We start from the raw sequence: 17,803 nt of genomic DNA, 5'->3' as shown, positions 1-17,803 counted from the left end.
ATTGTGTGTCAGACTTACTCATTAAGATCTTTCTGAGAGTTCCAGGTTTCAGCACTGATAATTTATGTATTTGTAGATCAGTGTTACAGTTTCTTTTCTGTTCACATTCCTACGTGATAGTTGGCCAACCTGAATTCTGATTCCTCAGTTGGTACCGTCCATTGCACAAGGTCACAGAATAAATGGCATAAACAGCATGTTGAAAGCCTAAGTATCAGATCTGGGATGCAGCTGTGTAAAAAGGTGACATTTCTAAGTCATAATAAATGACATTGTACTTTCAAAATGAGGGACTGATTCTGCTAAAGCCTAACTATTGCTTGCATAATACTTATGACCCACCACAGAAAAGAAGAGAAAAATGCACACCAAGAGCCAGGAGTAGAAAAGTAATCAATTCATTGAATCCAGCAAGAACTATTGATGTAAAAAAGATGTAAACTAGAGGTTTGTACATTTCATAATATATATAATTTTCAACATTAAGACTAAGGAGGCACAACTGTTAGATTCACCTCACACAACCTTATAGACATCTACATAATTTAGTTTCTAAAGCATACAGTCCAAAATATCTGCTTCAAATCAGATGAATCATACATCAGAAGACTCTCCCAGCTGATTCTCTGCAGAGCCACTTTAGACATTTAGGTCAAAAGAAGTCAACTGCACAGGGACAGATGACTCCGTCACTGAAGAATGTATTTTCGTAACTAGAAACCAGAGACATCTCTTCAGATTGGTGCATCTAAAAGAAACGTAACAAGTCCTATATTTTGGGATTGCAAATTAGGGAAGCTTCAACAGGAAACTGCATGTTCCAGGGGGAATGCTTCTGGGTACAATTGCATTTGTAACCAGATTTTTATGTGGAAATTATGGTTCAAACATGACTGAGCAGTACCTTTAAGACCAAAGGTATTGAGGTGAATGGGCTTCATCTCTTGTCATGTGGTCCCTCCATAGAATGAACTGATCAAGGCACTAAAACCAAATATCAATGCACCCATCAGGTGCATTGGAATTAACCCTAAAGTAGCCAACAAGAAGGCTGCTGTGCTATTACTGCAGCTGTCTTTTCTTTAACAAAATTGTGGGAGGAAATGTAGAAATGAGTAACAAAAATATTAAGATCAGCATGAATTAACCATGAAACTAAACGTGTGCATGTGTGACAACATCAAAAGAAAGAGCAGAACAAGTGTTAAAGGAATGCTGTTTGTTAATTGCTACAGAGCAGTGTAAATGCAATCTCATTTAAATGATCTGACAGCAAAAAGATAAAGAACAGCTTGACCTAAAGGTCAAGACCAACCCTGGAGACACATGGAAAGGAAAAAAAAAAAAAAAGTGAGTTTCAGGAATATTTTCAAAAAAGTTTTCCAAAAAGTGCTCGCTCCCTAGGACTGTAAAATGCTTATCTGAAGATTAACTTTTCTTTGCCAAAGAAGAAACCAAAATGACACTAAGATGATAAAAAAGCAAGTGTTTTTCATCTTCCCTATCAAACACAAGAGACTTTAACCAGACCACCTGTATACACACCGGAGGTGAGAAAATTAAATCAATGAGAATGACTGCAAATGAATGACATATGTTTTGTTTTGTTTAGGATAAATACTGCCTTTCTTAACAATAAGATCTCCTCACTAAGTTTTTCCACATAAATTTCCTTCAGAAATAATGATTAATTTAAATGGTTTGATTTTCAAACAAGGCATAAAGATAAAGCATTTATGATAGAGAAAGAAACCTTCCAAGGGCAAAAGAGGACAGAGCAGAACTGACTGAGGAAAAGAGCTCCTGAGTTGACTGGACTTGAGCTTGTATAAAAGACCCAACCTGAAGGCCACAGCAAGCAAAGGCAGTTTTCTTTGTAAATCCTTTTCATTTCTATTCTGGTTTATCATGTTTCTTTCAGTATTCTGTTTTAAATAATTATTATTCTTTACCTTCTAATAAAACTTGACCATTTGATTTTAAAAACCTCTTAATCTCATTTGTGAAGTAACTGTAAAAAACTCTCCTTACAGTTCTAATTGACTCAGGATCTCCTAACAATCATGTAAATTGTGAGGAGTCTCATGTATTCTCTTCACGTGAGTAGTAGAAATACTTGTATTTCTGGGTAATTCCTGCTCTGTATCAGTCATCTGCTGCAAAAGTTTGTTTGCTAAAGAGTCCAAATATTCTTCTCCATCTGTATTCTCAGTCCTTGTTGGTTACTTTATGTGGACAAAACAGCTCCTCAGCAATTAATGGAGCAGAAATAAGCCTAGAACTGAGCCATTTGCTTATACCCAGGTATATCTTGCATATACCTCCTCAATACATTTACTCTAAACCAAACCTGTTGATAGTCTCTTATACTCTTTTTCCTCTATCCCCCAGGGTTAACAAAAATTTTAATGTTATTCAAATTTTCATTCATGCAAATTCATGAAACATTTTCATGAAAAACATGAAAATTTATCTAACATGAAAAATTTTCATGTTAGATAAAACTTTCCTATAAAGGAAATAACGTTTGGACTTAATAACTAGGAAGAGAACACTGCTGTGCACAAATCATAATGTTGGGGTTAGTATTGGCAATAAAAATAACTAATACTAGGTAACAGTAATGTTGTCCTGAATGCCTTTATGGTGCATTTCCATACTTTATACCATATTTATGGTGTATTTCCATACTTTATTAAATTCTGGTGAAAATGTTCCTCTAATTGTGGTGACTTCAGAATTTGAAAGGGGCATGTACTACAGGAAAGACAATCTTTTATCAGACAAACTTTCAGGTGAATAAGTCCTCCTTCAGTGTCACTGTTTCTGCTGTGTAACTGCTGCTTATCTGGCAAAGGTTTTTCTTCACCCCTACTCCCCAACTCAAACAGGTGATAAAATAAAAGACATCTTCTACGTATAAACCCTGTGTTGTTTTAAAGACAGTCTCTCTTTTAAAAGTAGTCTTAATTCATCTCATTTATGCTTGTTTTTTCAAAACATGTAAAGTTTTTATACTTACATTAATAACTTCTTATTTTCCCATTTCTAATAGAACTTGGGACTGACAGGCAATTTTGAATTTTTTAGCTTAACATTACAAAAAACAAAATTAATGCCAAGGACTAGGAAAAAGATATACCTAACAGTTTTCAGTTCATTAAAAGAAGTGTTCTTTTTGGCATGTCACTGACCCATTTTTAAAAAGTTGCTCCAAAATATTTCCATGTAGCTCCTTTCAGAAATCTTAGCAATTCTTAACTGCTAATGAAATCTGTTTCCAAGCATAAACTTTGATAGATTGAAATACAATCTGCAGTAAGAGTGAGCAAAGGTAAACAGTGGCAACTGAGAAAGTCCAAATGTCAATATATACAAATACTGTGCAAAGCTCTTATCCTGTTCCGATAGACTACTTTAGCTTTTGGGCTTCCCTGAATGGATTCAGTGCTTTCAGAGAGCACTGCAGGATGTAAGAAACTTACTGCAATGGACCTCATCACTCCAGTCATCACAGTCATTGTAGCCATTACACTGCAGTTTCCCTGGGATGCAGATCCCACTGGCACACAAAAAACTCTCCTCTCCTCCACATAGTGCTGGAAAAGAGGAAAGAAAGAATATGTGTTAAACTTTAGATATATGTTAAAAATAAGCAAAAATGAAAGATATTTAGAAGACTGAGTCTTCATTGATACACTTAAGCAACAAACCTCAAATTAATCAAATTCAAGCAAGTTCAAGCTGGCATTTTCATCTAACTTTTGTTATTTAAAAAAACAGGTATCTAGACTGAGCTAATCAGTAGGATTCAATCTATCTTTGTCTCTAAAAAGCACCTCCTCAGATTAACTCTTTTAATACTGATTTTAGGATAGGATTAAGCAAACTCTTTCCATTAAATAGATGCATGGGATGAAATATCCAACTACAGTTACAACAAATAGATCTTCCCAGCCTAGGCATTGAGGCACAAAGTTACTAAGTAAAGACTTAACAATGTCATAGCACAGATGCTTTCTATAGGGAAGAATTCTTCAAATATCCTTATAACTCCCAGAATGCTAGAAGACCATCATCAGTGTTTGTCCTGGTTTCAGTTAGGACAGAGTTAATTTTCTTCCTAGTAGCTGGTAGAATGCTATGTTTTGGCTTAGGATGAGAAGAGTGCTGATAACACCCCGATGTTTTAATTGTTGCAGGGCAGTGCTTACACCAAGTCAAGGACATTTCAGCTTCTCACTCTGTCCTGCCAATGGACAGGCTGGGGTGCAGCAAGAGCCGGGAGGGGACAGACCCAGGACAGGTGACCCAAACTAGCCAAAGGGGTATTCCATACCATCTGACGTCATGCTAAACAGTATATAGGGGTGGCTAGCCGGGGGAGGGGAACGGACTGCTCAGGGTTAGGCTGGGCATCGGTCAGCAGGTGGTGAGCAATTGCATTGTGCATCACTTGTTTTGTACACATTAGTAGTAGTAGTACTATTATCATCATTGTTGTTATTATTATTATTATTGTCTTTAGTATTTTCCTGTCTTAATAAACTGTCTTTATCTCTGTGATTGTAGCTTTCCAACTTTACCACAAAACAAAGCACAAGTATGAAAAATCAGCAGTTTCAGCAGCAGCAGTTATAGAATCTCTTCCTCTGTTAACATCATTTTGCACCTAATCAAAACATAGCTCCATATTTCCTATTTTAAAAAATACATATTTGCATTTTTTCCTGGATTGCAGTTCTTATTTCTTCTCATTATACTCTCTGAATCTGAAGCTTAACAGAGTCTAGAAAAATATATTTTTAATCTACAACTCAAAAGAAAAAAAAAAAAGGGCATTTTCAGTATAATTTTGTGTTCCTCAAAAAATGCCTGCCTACAAGTATATTCATGCAGAATACACACTGAAATTACTAAAATTAAATTAAGTAAAAATAATTGAATTTCCAAGTACATAATTTTTAGTAGCATAAGCTTTTACGACCTCAGTTTAGCAATGCAGTTAATAATGAAAGATAAAGCACAAAGGTATCACACTGCATATATTACAGATGAAGGCATTAATAAATCAGTGACATTCATGATGTTTGTGTCAACACTTTACTTGGTGCTGCACTCACTGGAATTCCTAGTGTAGGTGTCGTACAGAAAAACGATTAACCACAATAATGTGTTCGTTAAGCACATTCATAGGCAAACAAAAACTAAGCTCAAGTGAAAGGTCAGTCCCCAAGCTCACACAGTGCTAACATCTTATTTTAACTCTTCCTGGAGCCAATATTTCATTTACAAAATGAAAGGTTTTTTTAATCTCTCCCAACAACACAGGCTGTTGTGAAGTAACTTAGAGCATAGCTTTAATCTCAATTTATGTATCTTCAGAAGATGCAGATATAAAAATGAAACAAAATGAAAAGCAAAATTATGCTGATGAAATCTGGGAATGTTTCACAAAGTATGCAGATACAATTTAAGGGTATAAAAGATGAAAGCTAGAAAGAGATGAGAAACACAAAGTAGTAAATATTGACTGTCCATGATGACATCAATTTTATCTGCTTGATTTAGTTTTTAAGCCATACCATTTCATAGAATTTAAAGAATTCATTTTCTTGTGATGTTTCTTTTGATTTTAGTAAGTGTATTTGCCTGAGTAATGGAACTGCTTGCCCAGAGAAGCAGTGGAGTCCCCCTCCTTGGAGATATTCAAAAGCCACCTGGACGTGGACCTGGGCAACCTGCTGTGGGAGGCCCTGCTTGAGCTGGTTGGAACAGATGGCCTCCAGAGGCCCCTTCCAACCTCAACTATTCTGTGGTTCTGTACCAAAAAAATATTTTTTTTTCCTTAAATTCTCAAGCGTATGGCTTTTATTTAAAGATCTTATAGTGCTTTAGATTGAAGGATAGCAGATGTTATGCCATTTTCTTTTATTCCGATGTGAAAAGCTGTAAGGTTGGAGAAAACTCATTAAGCTTGGTACTATGAAGCTTATGCTGCAGGAGACTTATGAACTTATTTTCACACAAATGAATTGATATTCAAGATTTCCCATAGGGACTGAAATGTATTTCCACTTTGGAAAACAAAGCTCTCAGAGGAACATCACTGAATGCAAGAAAGCCACAAGAAAAACCTGAAAGATAAATCTCAGTGGAAATAATAAAATTGTTGAGATAGAAAAAATCCATTTAAAATTGTCATCAATAAATGACCCATTTTAGAAAACAGATAGTCATGACTATCAGACTATTATACCTGTTAAATCTGCCCTTGAGATTAAAGAAGGAGCCTTTAGTGTGCATGCAAAAAACAAAATCATTTCAAAATAATTTCTGCTCATGATCAGCCTTTCTGTATAACAATGTGATATTCTTCACACTTTGCTGAACCATGAATTCCATAGTGGATGCTGTGATGTACCACTGAGCACTTGACATTCAGAATATGGTCTTCATATATAATAGTTCCAGCTTGCGCTGACTGCAAGTGCCATTAATTATCCAGATTTCCAATTTTATTTGCAGTTCTAGTTTAACTGTCCTTTCTATTGCATTATGGCAATAGATACACATGTACACACACACACAGAGCACTTTCGTTTTTATTCCTAACTTTTGGCAGCAGAGGATTTTTTTTTTTTCTCAACATATTTGTCTGTTTTTCTATGACTGAAATATTATTTTATCATCCCCAAGAAATGGGGCAGTCTTTTGTCAACACACACACCCTTGTACAAAAATGTGTTTGCAATAGAAACGTGTATGAATACTTTCAAAATCTTTTCTTTTACGTTCCCAGGTGCACTCTCCACCTGGGCAGCATATGATCTTGATTTTGCTATAAAAATATTATTTTATAGCTGTGTAATGGAGCCATGCAGTGGAAGCTACATATGCAAGTTATTTTACAGAAAGTTTCTAATTTTGCAGAAACGTGTCCAAAGTACATAAGAGACTTACAAACAATTTCTTTCTACTTGTTTGTGCTATTTAACATTTATGTCTCTTAATCAGATGCAAGATGGGGCAAAACCTCTCATTACTCACTGAAGTGTTACAGACTCACCTCTTTTTTTCTAATTTTGGAAGGGTGTTACAAACTGAAAAATACATTACACTTAACAGCAACATAGTATTACATAGTGTCCACATTTTTATTTTACAGGGGGAAAAAGAGGCACTGAGAAATTAAGGTCAAAATTATAAGAAATAATGAATAATAATTTCCATTGTCCAATCTGAGATATTTTCAGTACTTTTTTTTTTTTCTGCAAAGACTCTCATATTGCATTCATGTAACTTCAAGAACATACTTCAGTTGCAAATGAACACCAGATATACACATTGCCTTACATATTGCGCTTTCCAGTCTCTACAATTAGTAAGCACTACAGCGAGGCCTTCCTCAGCTGAACTCTAATTCTCTGTAGACCACCATTTATCTCATAGACAATGATGTCAGATAAAAATAGAAGATTAAATAATCAAAATACTGTAATTCATCATACAAGAAAGTTATTATAGGTTGGAAAGGCAACTTTAACTAACTTGGAAATCTTATATTCTTCTAAACTGGGTTTTTATGCAATTTTCTGCATGTTCAAAAAATAATATAATATAGATCAAAAGGAACTATTAGAGGAACCATCTTGATTTGCTTATTGATCTCTGCCATCAGTACAGATCTTCATCTGTAGTAAGGTAGTAACAATAACAGGGCTCTATGTTGCATGTGAATGTGCCAGTATGGCTTCGGAGAACAAAGGTAAAAAACAGCAAGGATATTTATCCAACTGTTTTTCTTAGGCATCAGAAGAACAAAGAGTCTGGAACCCACTTTCACTTCTAGTTTTTTTTCACATTCTTATAAACCATTCTGACTCTTTCTTCCTAATACCTCCCTACTTCTATCTGCTTCTATCCATTCTAATTTCCATCACAATCTACTCCATTTCTTTAGAAGCATCTTAGCACGCTTTTTAACGTGAACATCTTCTTTTTCTTATGTGAACATAAGAAAATTCATCTCACCTATTGGAGTCTCCTAACTGACCATGACTGAATATAATTGGTCCAGTCAGGGCAGAGCTCAGGTCAGGGAGAGCACACACACTGTGAACTGTAGCTCCAATGAAATTAATTTATGTTTTCTATTAAGCTTGTCCAAGAAGACATTTCCAGAAGGTTAACAACTTGAACATATCTCCAAATATCAGATTTTAATGGAAATTATAAAAGCCTTGTCTTGTATACCAAAACAAACACTTCTCCTGAAGAAGACACAATGTTAGATGAAAGGGACACAAAGAAAATGGAAGCAATCCTTACTGACAGAGAAACAATTTGCAGGTGCTTATTTCAGACCTTTGCCAGAGAGGTTTACAGTCTGGAAAAGTTTCCAAAAAATACCTGACTAAAAACCACTAATGGAAAAAAAAAAAAAAAGTGCTTTATTTTACCTCCAGCTACTATATTATCAAAAATGTCTCCAAGGTGCCAAGATCATTTATGTGCTCTACTTCTCAGCCAGATTATTGGAATGCCTTCTAGAGGATTATGCAGGCACGTCCCTGGATAACTAACTACAGATAACACAAACTGAAACAAATACATTATCTGGTTGCATTTCAAGGCATAGTAAAAGCTAAAGCATTGTATATCTGTGAAAATGTCCATGAAAAGTGCTATTATTTTTTTCAAAGTGAAGAAGAGACACCATTCACTGTCTAATGCTATGAAGAATGCTATCAAATAAAATAGCCTTAAAAAAATCAGTTAGTAGTACTTTTCATATAATGCAGAAATACGTTGTAACACCTTCCTACAGGATATTTATTTAGTGGATACTAAAATGAATGTAGATTCATGAAACAAAGGGACAAAACAGTAGAAGAAAAAATTATGGTGGATCAAAAATTTCAGGAATTTCCTTGAATTTCAAATAGATGGCAAATGCAGGAGGATTTTGAACAAGTATTGCCCCAGAGTCTTGCCCTGTTCTGTTTCTCTGTTGGCGTATAATTTTAAAGCAGCTGTTGGAAACAGTATTACAAGGATTTCTGTTCTGATTCAAATACAGTCATTCGCACAGTTACAATAACACAGTAGGACTCAGAAGAATCCATGTATTCTCTTGCCTGCAGATTTTCATCACCTGCTCTCTGTATTCTGTGTATCCTGAGGCACAGTGTCTGCACCTTGTCACTGTCAGCTATAGAAAGTTTTGATACTAGGATCACGATCACTGAGTTAGGAAAGTTGGCAGCTCCTTCCTCTTAAGAAACTGTTCATTTCTTTAATTCCCTATAATGCAAAACTCCATGGTAGAAGAACACAAGAGACCTTTCTCTTCCAATCAAGTGAAGTGGCCTAAAAAGGCCACATGAGAGACTCCATGCTGGAATTAAAGTAGGCAAGGAGTAGGAAAGCAGGCAGATGGTGTGGGAGGCACAATGGGAGAAAAAAATTAACTTGATGGACATAATAAAATAAAATGTTAAGTCAACAGATGTAAAGAATGAGTGCTTGGGAAAAAAGAGTTCCTTCAACTGTAAATGTTTCCACACATGAAACACCATCACAGTTCTGAAAAAAATACTTTGCCTCAAAAAAAGGTCCCTCTGTTGCTGGTCTTCCAGCTGGTCAGTGTCAGTGTTACAGATACACATATCACCTCTGTCATCTTTTCACTGCATTAAGTGAATGCAAGGGCACAGAAGAAAGATAATGTCTTCCTGATTTTAAAAGTTTTTTCTCAAATCACTTCTGTGTTGTATAATTAGCCTCTCAATGTCTAAAATAAAATAAAATAAAATAAAATAAAATAAAATAATAAACTAAAATAAAATAAAATCTGGTTGTAACCAGAGATTGCCTTGCGTCTCTACTAGCTGAGTCTCTGTCCAAAGCTGTTTCTCAAAGCAATTTCTCCAAATTCATATCAGGGTGAAGAGTCCTGAAAGATAAACAGCGCACAAAAGGGAAATAAAAATTAAATAAAAAGGGTCAGAACAATTTTTATTGGTGTTTGATGCTTGGAACAAACAAAGCAAAGCAAGATTTGCATTAGTTCAGCATATTTGGTCAAGAAAATTGGCAGCTTTCTTGCGCACATTATATTCATTTTTCTTAAGTATTTTCTGTATTGTTTTCACTGTAGCAGTTTATGCAGGACAAAGTAATGTATGATGACAGCCACTACAAGAATGTTTGAACTGTTCAGCTAAGTTACTGCAAAACACAAAGGTAAACCTAGGTAAAAGCAATGTTATAAACAAATTCTGCTGAAGTCTGTAGTTGTGCCATTAATAAATCTATTAACTATTTGTTTTTACAGCACCTTAAAATGGAATGCATAAGCAGTAAATTACTGTTGCTAATATTCTTAATGTGGTGCTCCAATTAAATGCTTCTTATCCAGATTAAAACAGGCTAAGAACTCCTGGGGTGTCATCTCTGAAGAGCTGAAAAAGAGCTCACACCAATTATTCATGCATTTAGGTTGCCATTGCACTGCATTTATCAATATGTACAATAATTAATTTCTATGTTTTTCCCAATAAGGGAGAGTATCTGGGATATCAGCAATGGCTTTCCCGATCACCAAATATTGTAACTCTTCTAACCAGAAAAACTTAATTAAAAGACTGCATCCAACTGAAGAACTACTGCAATAACCAGTGTGTAAAAGTTCAAAAAAATTTTGTCTTAAAGAATATAAAGGTTATATAAGTTATTTATAATTGCATGTGTTACTTATAATTTCATGGCATTATTTTTTTATCATTTACTTTCACAACTTTTTTATTATTATTTATTCTTTACTTTTTACAGATTTAAAGTTTAACTCTTAAAAGGAAGGGATATGCCTTTTTAGTACGCAGGGATGATTAGAATACCCAGAAATCACTACAGTATGTAAAATCACTTTCTCACATGGAACAAAAATTAAACAAAGAAACAAAAACAGCCAATGAAGACAAAAATAGATGTTTTAAAGAACTAACATAAAGAAAGTCAATGTCCCCATTAAATCTGAGTCAGGGCTAAGACCAATAGCATTCACTCCAATAAGAATGAAATTGCAATTCAGGGGGATTTGCAATAAGAGGTGCATGAAGAAAATGTGTTTTCATATATTTAACTTTCACTACTTTACAGATTCACAGAATCACTAAGGTTGGAAAAGACCTCCAAGATCATCTGGTCCAACCATCCCCCTACCACCAATGTCACACATTAAACCACCTCCCTAAGCACCATGTCCAACCTTTCCTTGAACACCCTCAAGGACGGTGACACCACCACCTCCCTGGGCAACCTGTCCCAGTGCCTGACTGTTCTTTCTGAGAAATTTCTCCTCATTTCCATCCTGAACCTCCCCTGGCACAACTCGAGGCCATTTCTGCTTATCCTATCACTAGTTATCTGTGAGAAGACGCTGACCCCCACCTCCCCACACCTTACTTTCAGGTAGTTGTAGAGAACAATAAGGTCTCCCTTGAGCCTCCTCCTCTCCAGAGTAAACAACCCCAGTTCCCTCAGCTGCTCCTCGTAAGACCTTCCAGGCCCTTCACTAGCTTCGTAGACCTTCTCTGGACATGCTCCAGAGTCTCAATGTCCTTGTGGTAAGTGGCCCAAAGCTGAATGCAGTACTCAAGTTGCAGCCTCACCAGAGCAGAGTACAGGGGGATGATCGCCTCCCTGGTCCTGCTGCCTACACTACACCTGACACAAGCCTGGATGCTGTTGGCCTTCTTGGCCACCTGGGCACAATGCTGGCTCATGTTCAGAAATATTGCAAAATCTATCTGTGGAGAGATAAAATCTCATAAGACAAAACTGTAACTTTGTTCTTGAAAAAAATGCTATGAAAAATATTTTCATAATTTGGAACAACCTTTGGCTATTTTAAAACATTTTTTAATTGGAAATGAACACTTGGAATTTTTGTTATATACTTTTTCATATCTTTCAGAATTAACAGTGTAAATAATACTCAGCATAACAATGCAGTGAAATTTATATTCTGTATTTAAATTTTAATACACTATGTCTTTTACATAGCTTAGATAATATTACTTATTCCAGTTCTCATAGCTATGAAGAGCAGTTCATGCTTCTTGGGCATCACTTTTTAACAGAATAACCAAAACAGACTTTCTTAACGCCTCTTCAATGTAATGCAAAAGTGAACATTGTCTGACAGTTCCGTACTGTTTCTTAGAAAACTTCACTGTATAAAGAGCCAAAAGCCTCACTGATGCTTTTGAAAGAATATTGGCATTTAGATTCATTAAAGCATAATGTCAGGGCGTTCCTAGAGCTCCATGTTAATATAAGTCTGCTCATTGTGTTCCTTCATTTCTCATTCAAGCTACTCTGTTTTTTTCTACACAGTTTTAACAGCACCAGCTGTGTTGGCTGCTCAAAGCACATAAAATAACAGAAAAACACCATAACAGTTAAAAGCAGGAAAAACAGGGCTGGAATATTTCTGTGATTAGGGATATGCTTAGCAGCCCTCAGAAATGCTTCTGAGATTTTTTTGCCCCCAAGAACAGATTATTGGACCCGTGCACAATGAATGCCTGATGATGTTTGCCCACTACACTGTGGAACTGTGGAACCAGTTCAACAGATCTTAAATCTCAAGAGCTGGATTCCTAGAATTTTAATTCTCATAGTAGCTGATTGTCAGCTACTGGGTATTCTTTTGCCATTTGTGTGAAATGATATCAACATGATTGATATCAACTCTGTCTAGGATGTTGAACCTTTTTCTCTGCAATTCATTTCAAACACAGATGGTTTTACTATAAAGGTATTCAGCTCAAATTTCCCAATACATTCAGTACTTCTGTGGCCACATCAGGTATGTATTCTATAACAGTTTACTGCCTGGGAGAAACTGCTTTTTTTCAGTCAAACATGAATCAAGTTAGAAAAATTCTTTTATATGAAAAATGTCAAAATATTCTCTATAGGTTATCATTCTATATGAAAGCTATTCATATCCAAGCATCATGCACATTAGTTCATGAATAAATTAAATAAAAATGCCTTTTATTTTATACCACAGGGAGCCAGAGCTGCCAATAAGCAGCCTGTGTTTCCAGTATGCCAGATAGGGCATTGAATTTCACAACTGGCTCTAGATGTTTTCCGCTAGTGAGAAACAGCAAGCATCGACTGTGTGCTTTTCTGCAATTTATACAGTTTACTGTCACAGAGATATAAATTCTGACATAAAAACTATGGAAGAATAATCAGTCAGACACTAGTCTAGCATATTCTTTTCTAGCATTATGAAATACTAACTATATCATTTTAGTCTGAAACTTGAAAGTTTCAGAAGTCAGCAACCTCTTCCAGTTTGATCTAAAAGTTCAATTACCTAGATTTATTGAGGCTTTTGAAAAGTTCAGCCACCTATAATTTGTCCAAATATAACAGGCATACTTATATCATACCTTGTATTCAGTAGGTATACCAATATGCATGAAACCTGGGTTTCTAACATCCTGTTGTTTTTTCAGAAGTATACCTCATTCTATGCTGAGAACTAGTGTAACCAATTACTGATATGCTAGTCATTTATTGAGTATTGCTAGCTACTCTCATTGCTCAGTGTACAACCACTTACCATCCTTATACATTTACACTACAGCCTCTTATCTTACTTGTTACTGTGGATGACATGAAGACAAAATTATTATATTCCTAGCTCATAGGATGTTCAACCTGTATGATATCAAAGGCATAACACATATAGTTACAACATCCCTCTAAGCTAAAAGGACATTTTTATTCCCATTTCACAAATGGGAAGCTGAAGCATGGGAAAAAAAAAAAAAAAAATGCTTCCAATTTGTAGAGGCCCGTGATACTTAATTTTTCAGTATATTTAGCATACGTTTATTTCATATAATCAAAACACTGTTCCCAGTGGCTTTCACTACAGTAACTTGCCCAGAAGCCCATAGAAACGTATGGAGCTAGAGACTTGTGGATAGTGTTCAGTTTTTCCAGAAAGTGCTCAGCTACCTTCAAGAAAACACTATCCTTTATCTATTTTGTCACCACAGCCATTACAAATGTTCCCACAAGCAAGGATACATATTGCACAACAGCCTCCTTTACTTCATTAACCCTCAAAACATGCCCTAACAGATGCAGAGGAATTCACTAGAAAAATGACTTGATCTAATTATTAAAGGATAGATTTCTGTGCATATTCACAAAGTGCAGGGAGATATAAGCCAGACTATACAGATATTAACTGTAGCATTAACTAACATTCAAAGATATACTGTGTAAGTAACTTCAATGATTTTTTAAACTCATATATATAACCTCACTTTTTTAAAAAGAAATGAAAAATGGTTCTTATCATTTAGTTCTTATCATATCATTTCTTCCTGCCTGTTGTCACCCAAAAGTCATTAACAAAATTGAAACCTACTGATGGACAGTACAAGCTTCTGCCACATAGGCTCACAGGATTATGAATATCAGCAGTAAAGTCTCAAATGCCAGCAAGATCTTGAACTCTAGCAATGGGGCCAATAGGAAAAAAGAGTCAGTCTTGTTGCTGCCAGGTCTAATCTCACCTATATTGCATCTAGAGAACAGAGCAGCAGCTCTGGGGAGAAGGAAAAGCCGTGTATTTAGATAGGCTTCCAGGGACTTTTATTCCCAAAAGTCTAAGAAGCCTCTAGCAGATGTATAAGAACCCAATCTTTTGAAAAATTTAAATCTTGATCAGCTCTGGACTCATTTTTACAGCAAGGAAAAAGAAGAAATGTTTAAAATTTGTCTGTTTATTGAGTTCCTGCTCCAAATACCAAACCTATTACTACTAGAGCAAAGAGAAACTCAGCAGAACATTTTTAAAGGGTCTATTATTTTTCTCCTGCATTCTTTCCCTTGAAACAGCTCATAATTTTTAATGTAATATAAAACAGCCTCAAATCAATACAAGTCTTATAAAAAATAAAGTAAATAAAAATAATAATTAAAAAAAAAAAATCAGCAAATACACCAAAGCAGTTAAAGCATGACAAAACTATACCCTCCTGACAATCAGGACTTATCACAGTAATGTGAACTAACATAACAACAGAACCAGAAACAACAATTTCATCCCAGAGCTTATGCTATAGAATTAAATAATACGTTATTAAATAGGAACTCTTGAACATGGTATAAAAGTTGAGAATGGAAACATACATTGCTTTCCTTTTTCTTGGTATGGTGAGAAGCATACCCTTTCCATTGTGTCATTTTCAGTTTGGTTGTGAAATTGAGAACACTTGAGGAATTCTGGCCAAGAAGCGTTTACCATCCCCAGGACAGGTTCACACCCTTCTTTTGCTGCCTCGCAAAATGTCCTGCACGGCAAGAGGCTTTGACTGGAGAAAAGAGACAGAGAACGAAGATAAAAAGGATTATTACTCTTGCAGATAGCAAATTTTTTTTTTTTTTTTTAAGAAAAAAAAAAAAAAAAAAGAAAAAGTATCAATTAATTCTTTTGAAAAATTTGACTTTCTACAGAGCTGCACCAAAAGGGTACATAAAAACTAGTCACTGAAAGTAACATCAGCTCTGGCTTTCAGGCTACATTTAAGCCCCTGTCAAGCTCAGAACTGTTTCTAAGTCCAAATTTGCACAAGCTGATTTTAAACAACAGTTTAAGCAATGTAATAGTGCACTGACACAAGAGAAGAGATTGCTTCCTCATCTTCTCCTTCTTTCCCCAAATTGTGCAGATGTACCCACTCAGACTTTTGTCAAGCACTTTCATGAGCTGATAAAAAATCATTAACTCGGAAAAAAACGTATATGTTTTTGATTGGGTAAGCTTTCTAACAACTTTGGTGTGCTGAATCTGCTCATGGAGAGAACCAACAACTGTTTTACAAGTCAGTAAAAATTGCTAGGAATCTATTAATATGCTAACTGTACGTCTGGACAAGGACAAAAACAGTAAAGTTACCAGATTACAGCTGATACAATGCTAGCCAAGTTAGTCAAGATTTGAGCAGACAAGAAATTTCAAAGCAGCCCCGGCCAAGTTAGATGATATGTGGCAGACATAATTTACAATAGACTACTGCAGCATAATGCACACAGGAAGGAATATCTGAATCTCAACACACACAGTTCTCTGCTTTACTGCCAGCTACCACCTGAAAAATATTCTTGTGGACAAGAAAAGCTCTTGCACAACCAGTGTTAATCTTAGCTATAAAGAACTGCTCAATGCCTTTCTCAGCAGCAGTCAGCTCTATCTGTGCGAGCACATTATTACTGCTGTCAAACAGACTAACCTAAGCTGTTGCTGGAGCACAGTGGAGGCAAGCCTCTCAGTAAGCAGGTGCAAAAGCAGGTGCAATTGCATCTGAAAGACCCATAACACAACTCAAATGAGACACATTGCCTGCCCAAGCAAACACTTAATCTATATGACTGTTACATATAGAACAACATGTAAGACAAATATCCACTGGCTGGAAAGTGGAAGCACTAACGTGACTAGATGGTGGCACCCAATAAATAAACCTGTTCACACTGTATAAATAACTAAACTCCAACTTGACAGTATCGCATAACCTCTAGAGAAAAAAATCATATTATAGACATCAACGAATTAGGAAGAAAAGAGGCCTAGATATATAGCAGGAAAAACAAGACCTCTAAGTGGACTTTGTCAGAAGACTATGTCAGCCTTCTGGCTGAGGTAACTGAAATAAGGCATGTAAATGTCATAAAAGATCTCTCAATAATACCTAATGCCTTATCACTACATTTTCTCATTGTGTGGATATCTCCCTAGGATTCAATTTAGTGCTCTTTGCATTTCTTAAAATATTCTAAAACAAAATTACCAGTGAAAGACAGGGAAGCTAATATACATTTATAATTTATGAATTAATAGTCAAGAGCAGAAATTGCATAAAAATTTTAAGAAAAAAAATAATTAATCTCAGTCACATTTAAAACAGTTCAAATTTTCTAAGGCATTATTAGAGTTGGAACACATATTCCTGAGAATATAATGAAAAATGTACCTCTGGCTCTGAAATAAAAGTAAAAATAAAATAAAATAAAATAAAATAAAATAAAATAAAATAAAATAAAATAAAATAAAATAAAATAAAATAAAATAAAATAAAATAAAATAAAATAAAATAAAATAAAATAAAAGAAACATTATTAGATGTTGCTGGCTTTATTTTATTAAAAAACTGTTATATAAATTGTAATTTTTTATTTAACTTGAAATCAATGTTTTGTCATTCAGAAAACACGAATAATGACTTCCTAACATATCTGTTTAAAATGTGATTTTCATATTGTTTTTATTCATTTTCTTATCCAATTTAGAAATATGGCTGCAAGAGCCTACTGTCTTCACTGTCTGATTTTAAGGTCATCTGCTGATAGTATCAACAGCCCTGTAAATAAAAGATAATTAGACTGTTACTTGTACCTAAACAATTAAATTTTTCCATCATAATCATGAGCTGCCACAACTGTTACCACAGCTGATTTTCTTATCACAACAAATTCTGGAGAGATTCCATACAGAAAGTGATGTAATTAGAGTGAATTTCATCTAAACAAATATTACATTGCCCATGAAGGTTATTTGTCACCAAATTTTGAAAGGAAAAAACACTGCTTCAAGTGGAAAATGTCAGCTCTCGATGGAAGTAGCAACATTTACAGAGACCTAGAATACATTTAATTAAATATGCCTCCCTTACAAAACCAGCTGATGCATTCAGAAATGCTT

At 35.2% G+C, this 17,803-nt stretch overlaps 1 protein-coding gene across 1 annotated transcript in view; it reads right to left on the bottom strand.

The window, feature by feature from the left end:
- Positions 1-17,803, bottom strand: part of CORIN (corin, serine peptidase) — a gene marked incomplete at both ends in the record, with an annotated part of 129,314 nt that overhangs the window by 55,884 nt on the left and 55,627 nt on the right. Inside the window, 2 exons of the mRNA XM_084286071.1 lie at positions 3,486-3,599; positions 15,235-15,416. Coding sequence (XP_084142197.1) covers positions 3,486-3,599; positions 15,235-15,416 — 296 coding nt within the window. The remainder of the gene's footprint in view (positions 1-3,485; positions 3,600-15,234; positions 15,417-17,803) is intronic.

The sequence above is a fragment of the Netta rufina genome (genome assembly GCF_964035555.1).
Source record: "Netta rufina genome assembly, chromosome: 4".
NCBI lineage: Eukaryota > Metazoa > Chordata > Aves > Anseriformes > Anatidae > Netta > Netta rufina.
This window is presented reverse-complemented; position numbering and strand designations above follow the sequence as displayed.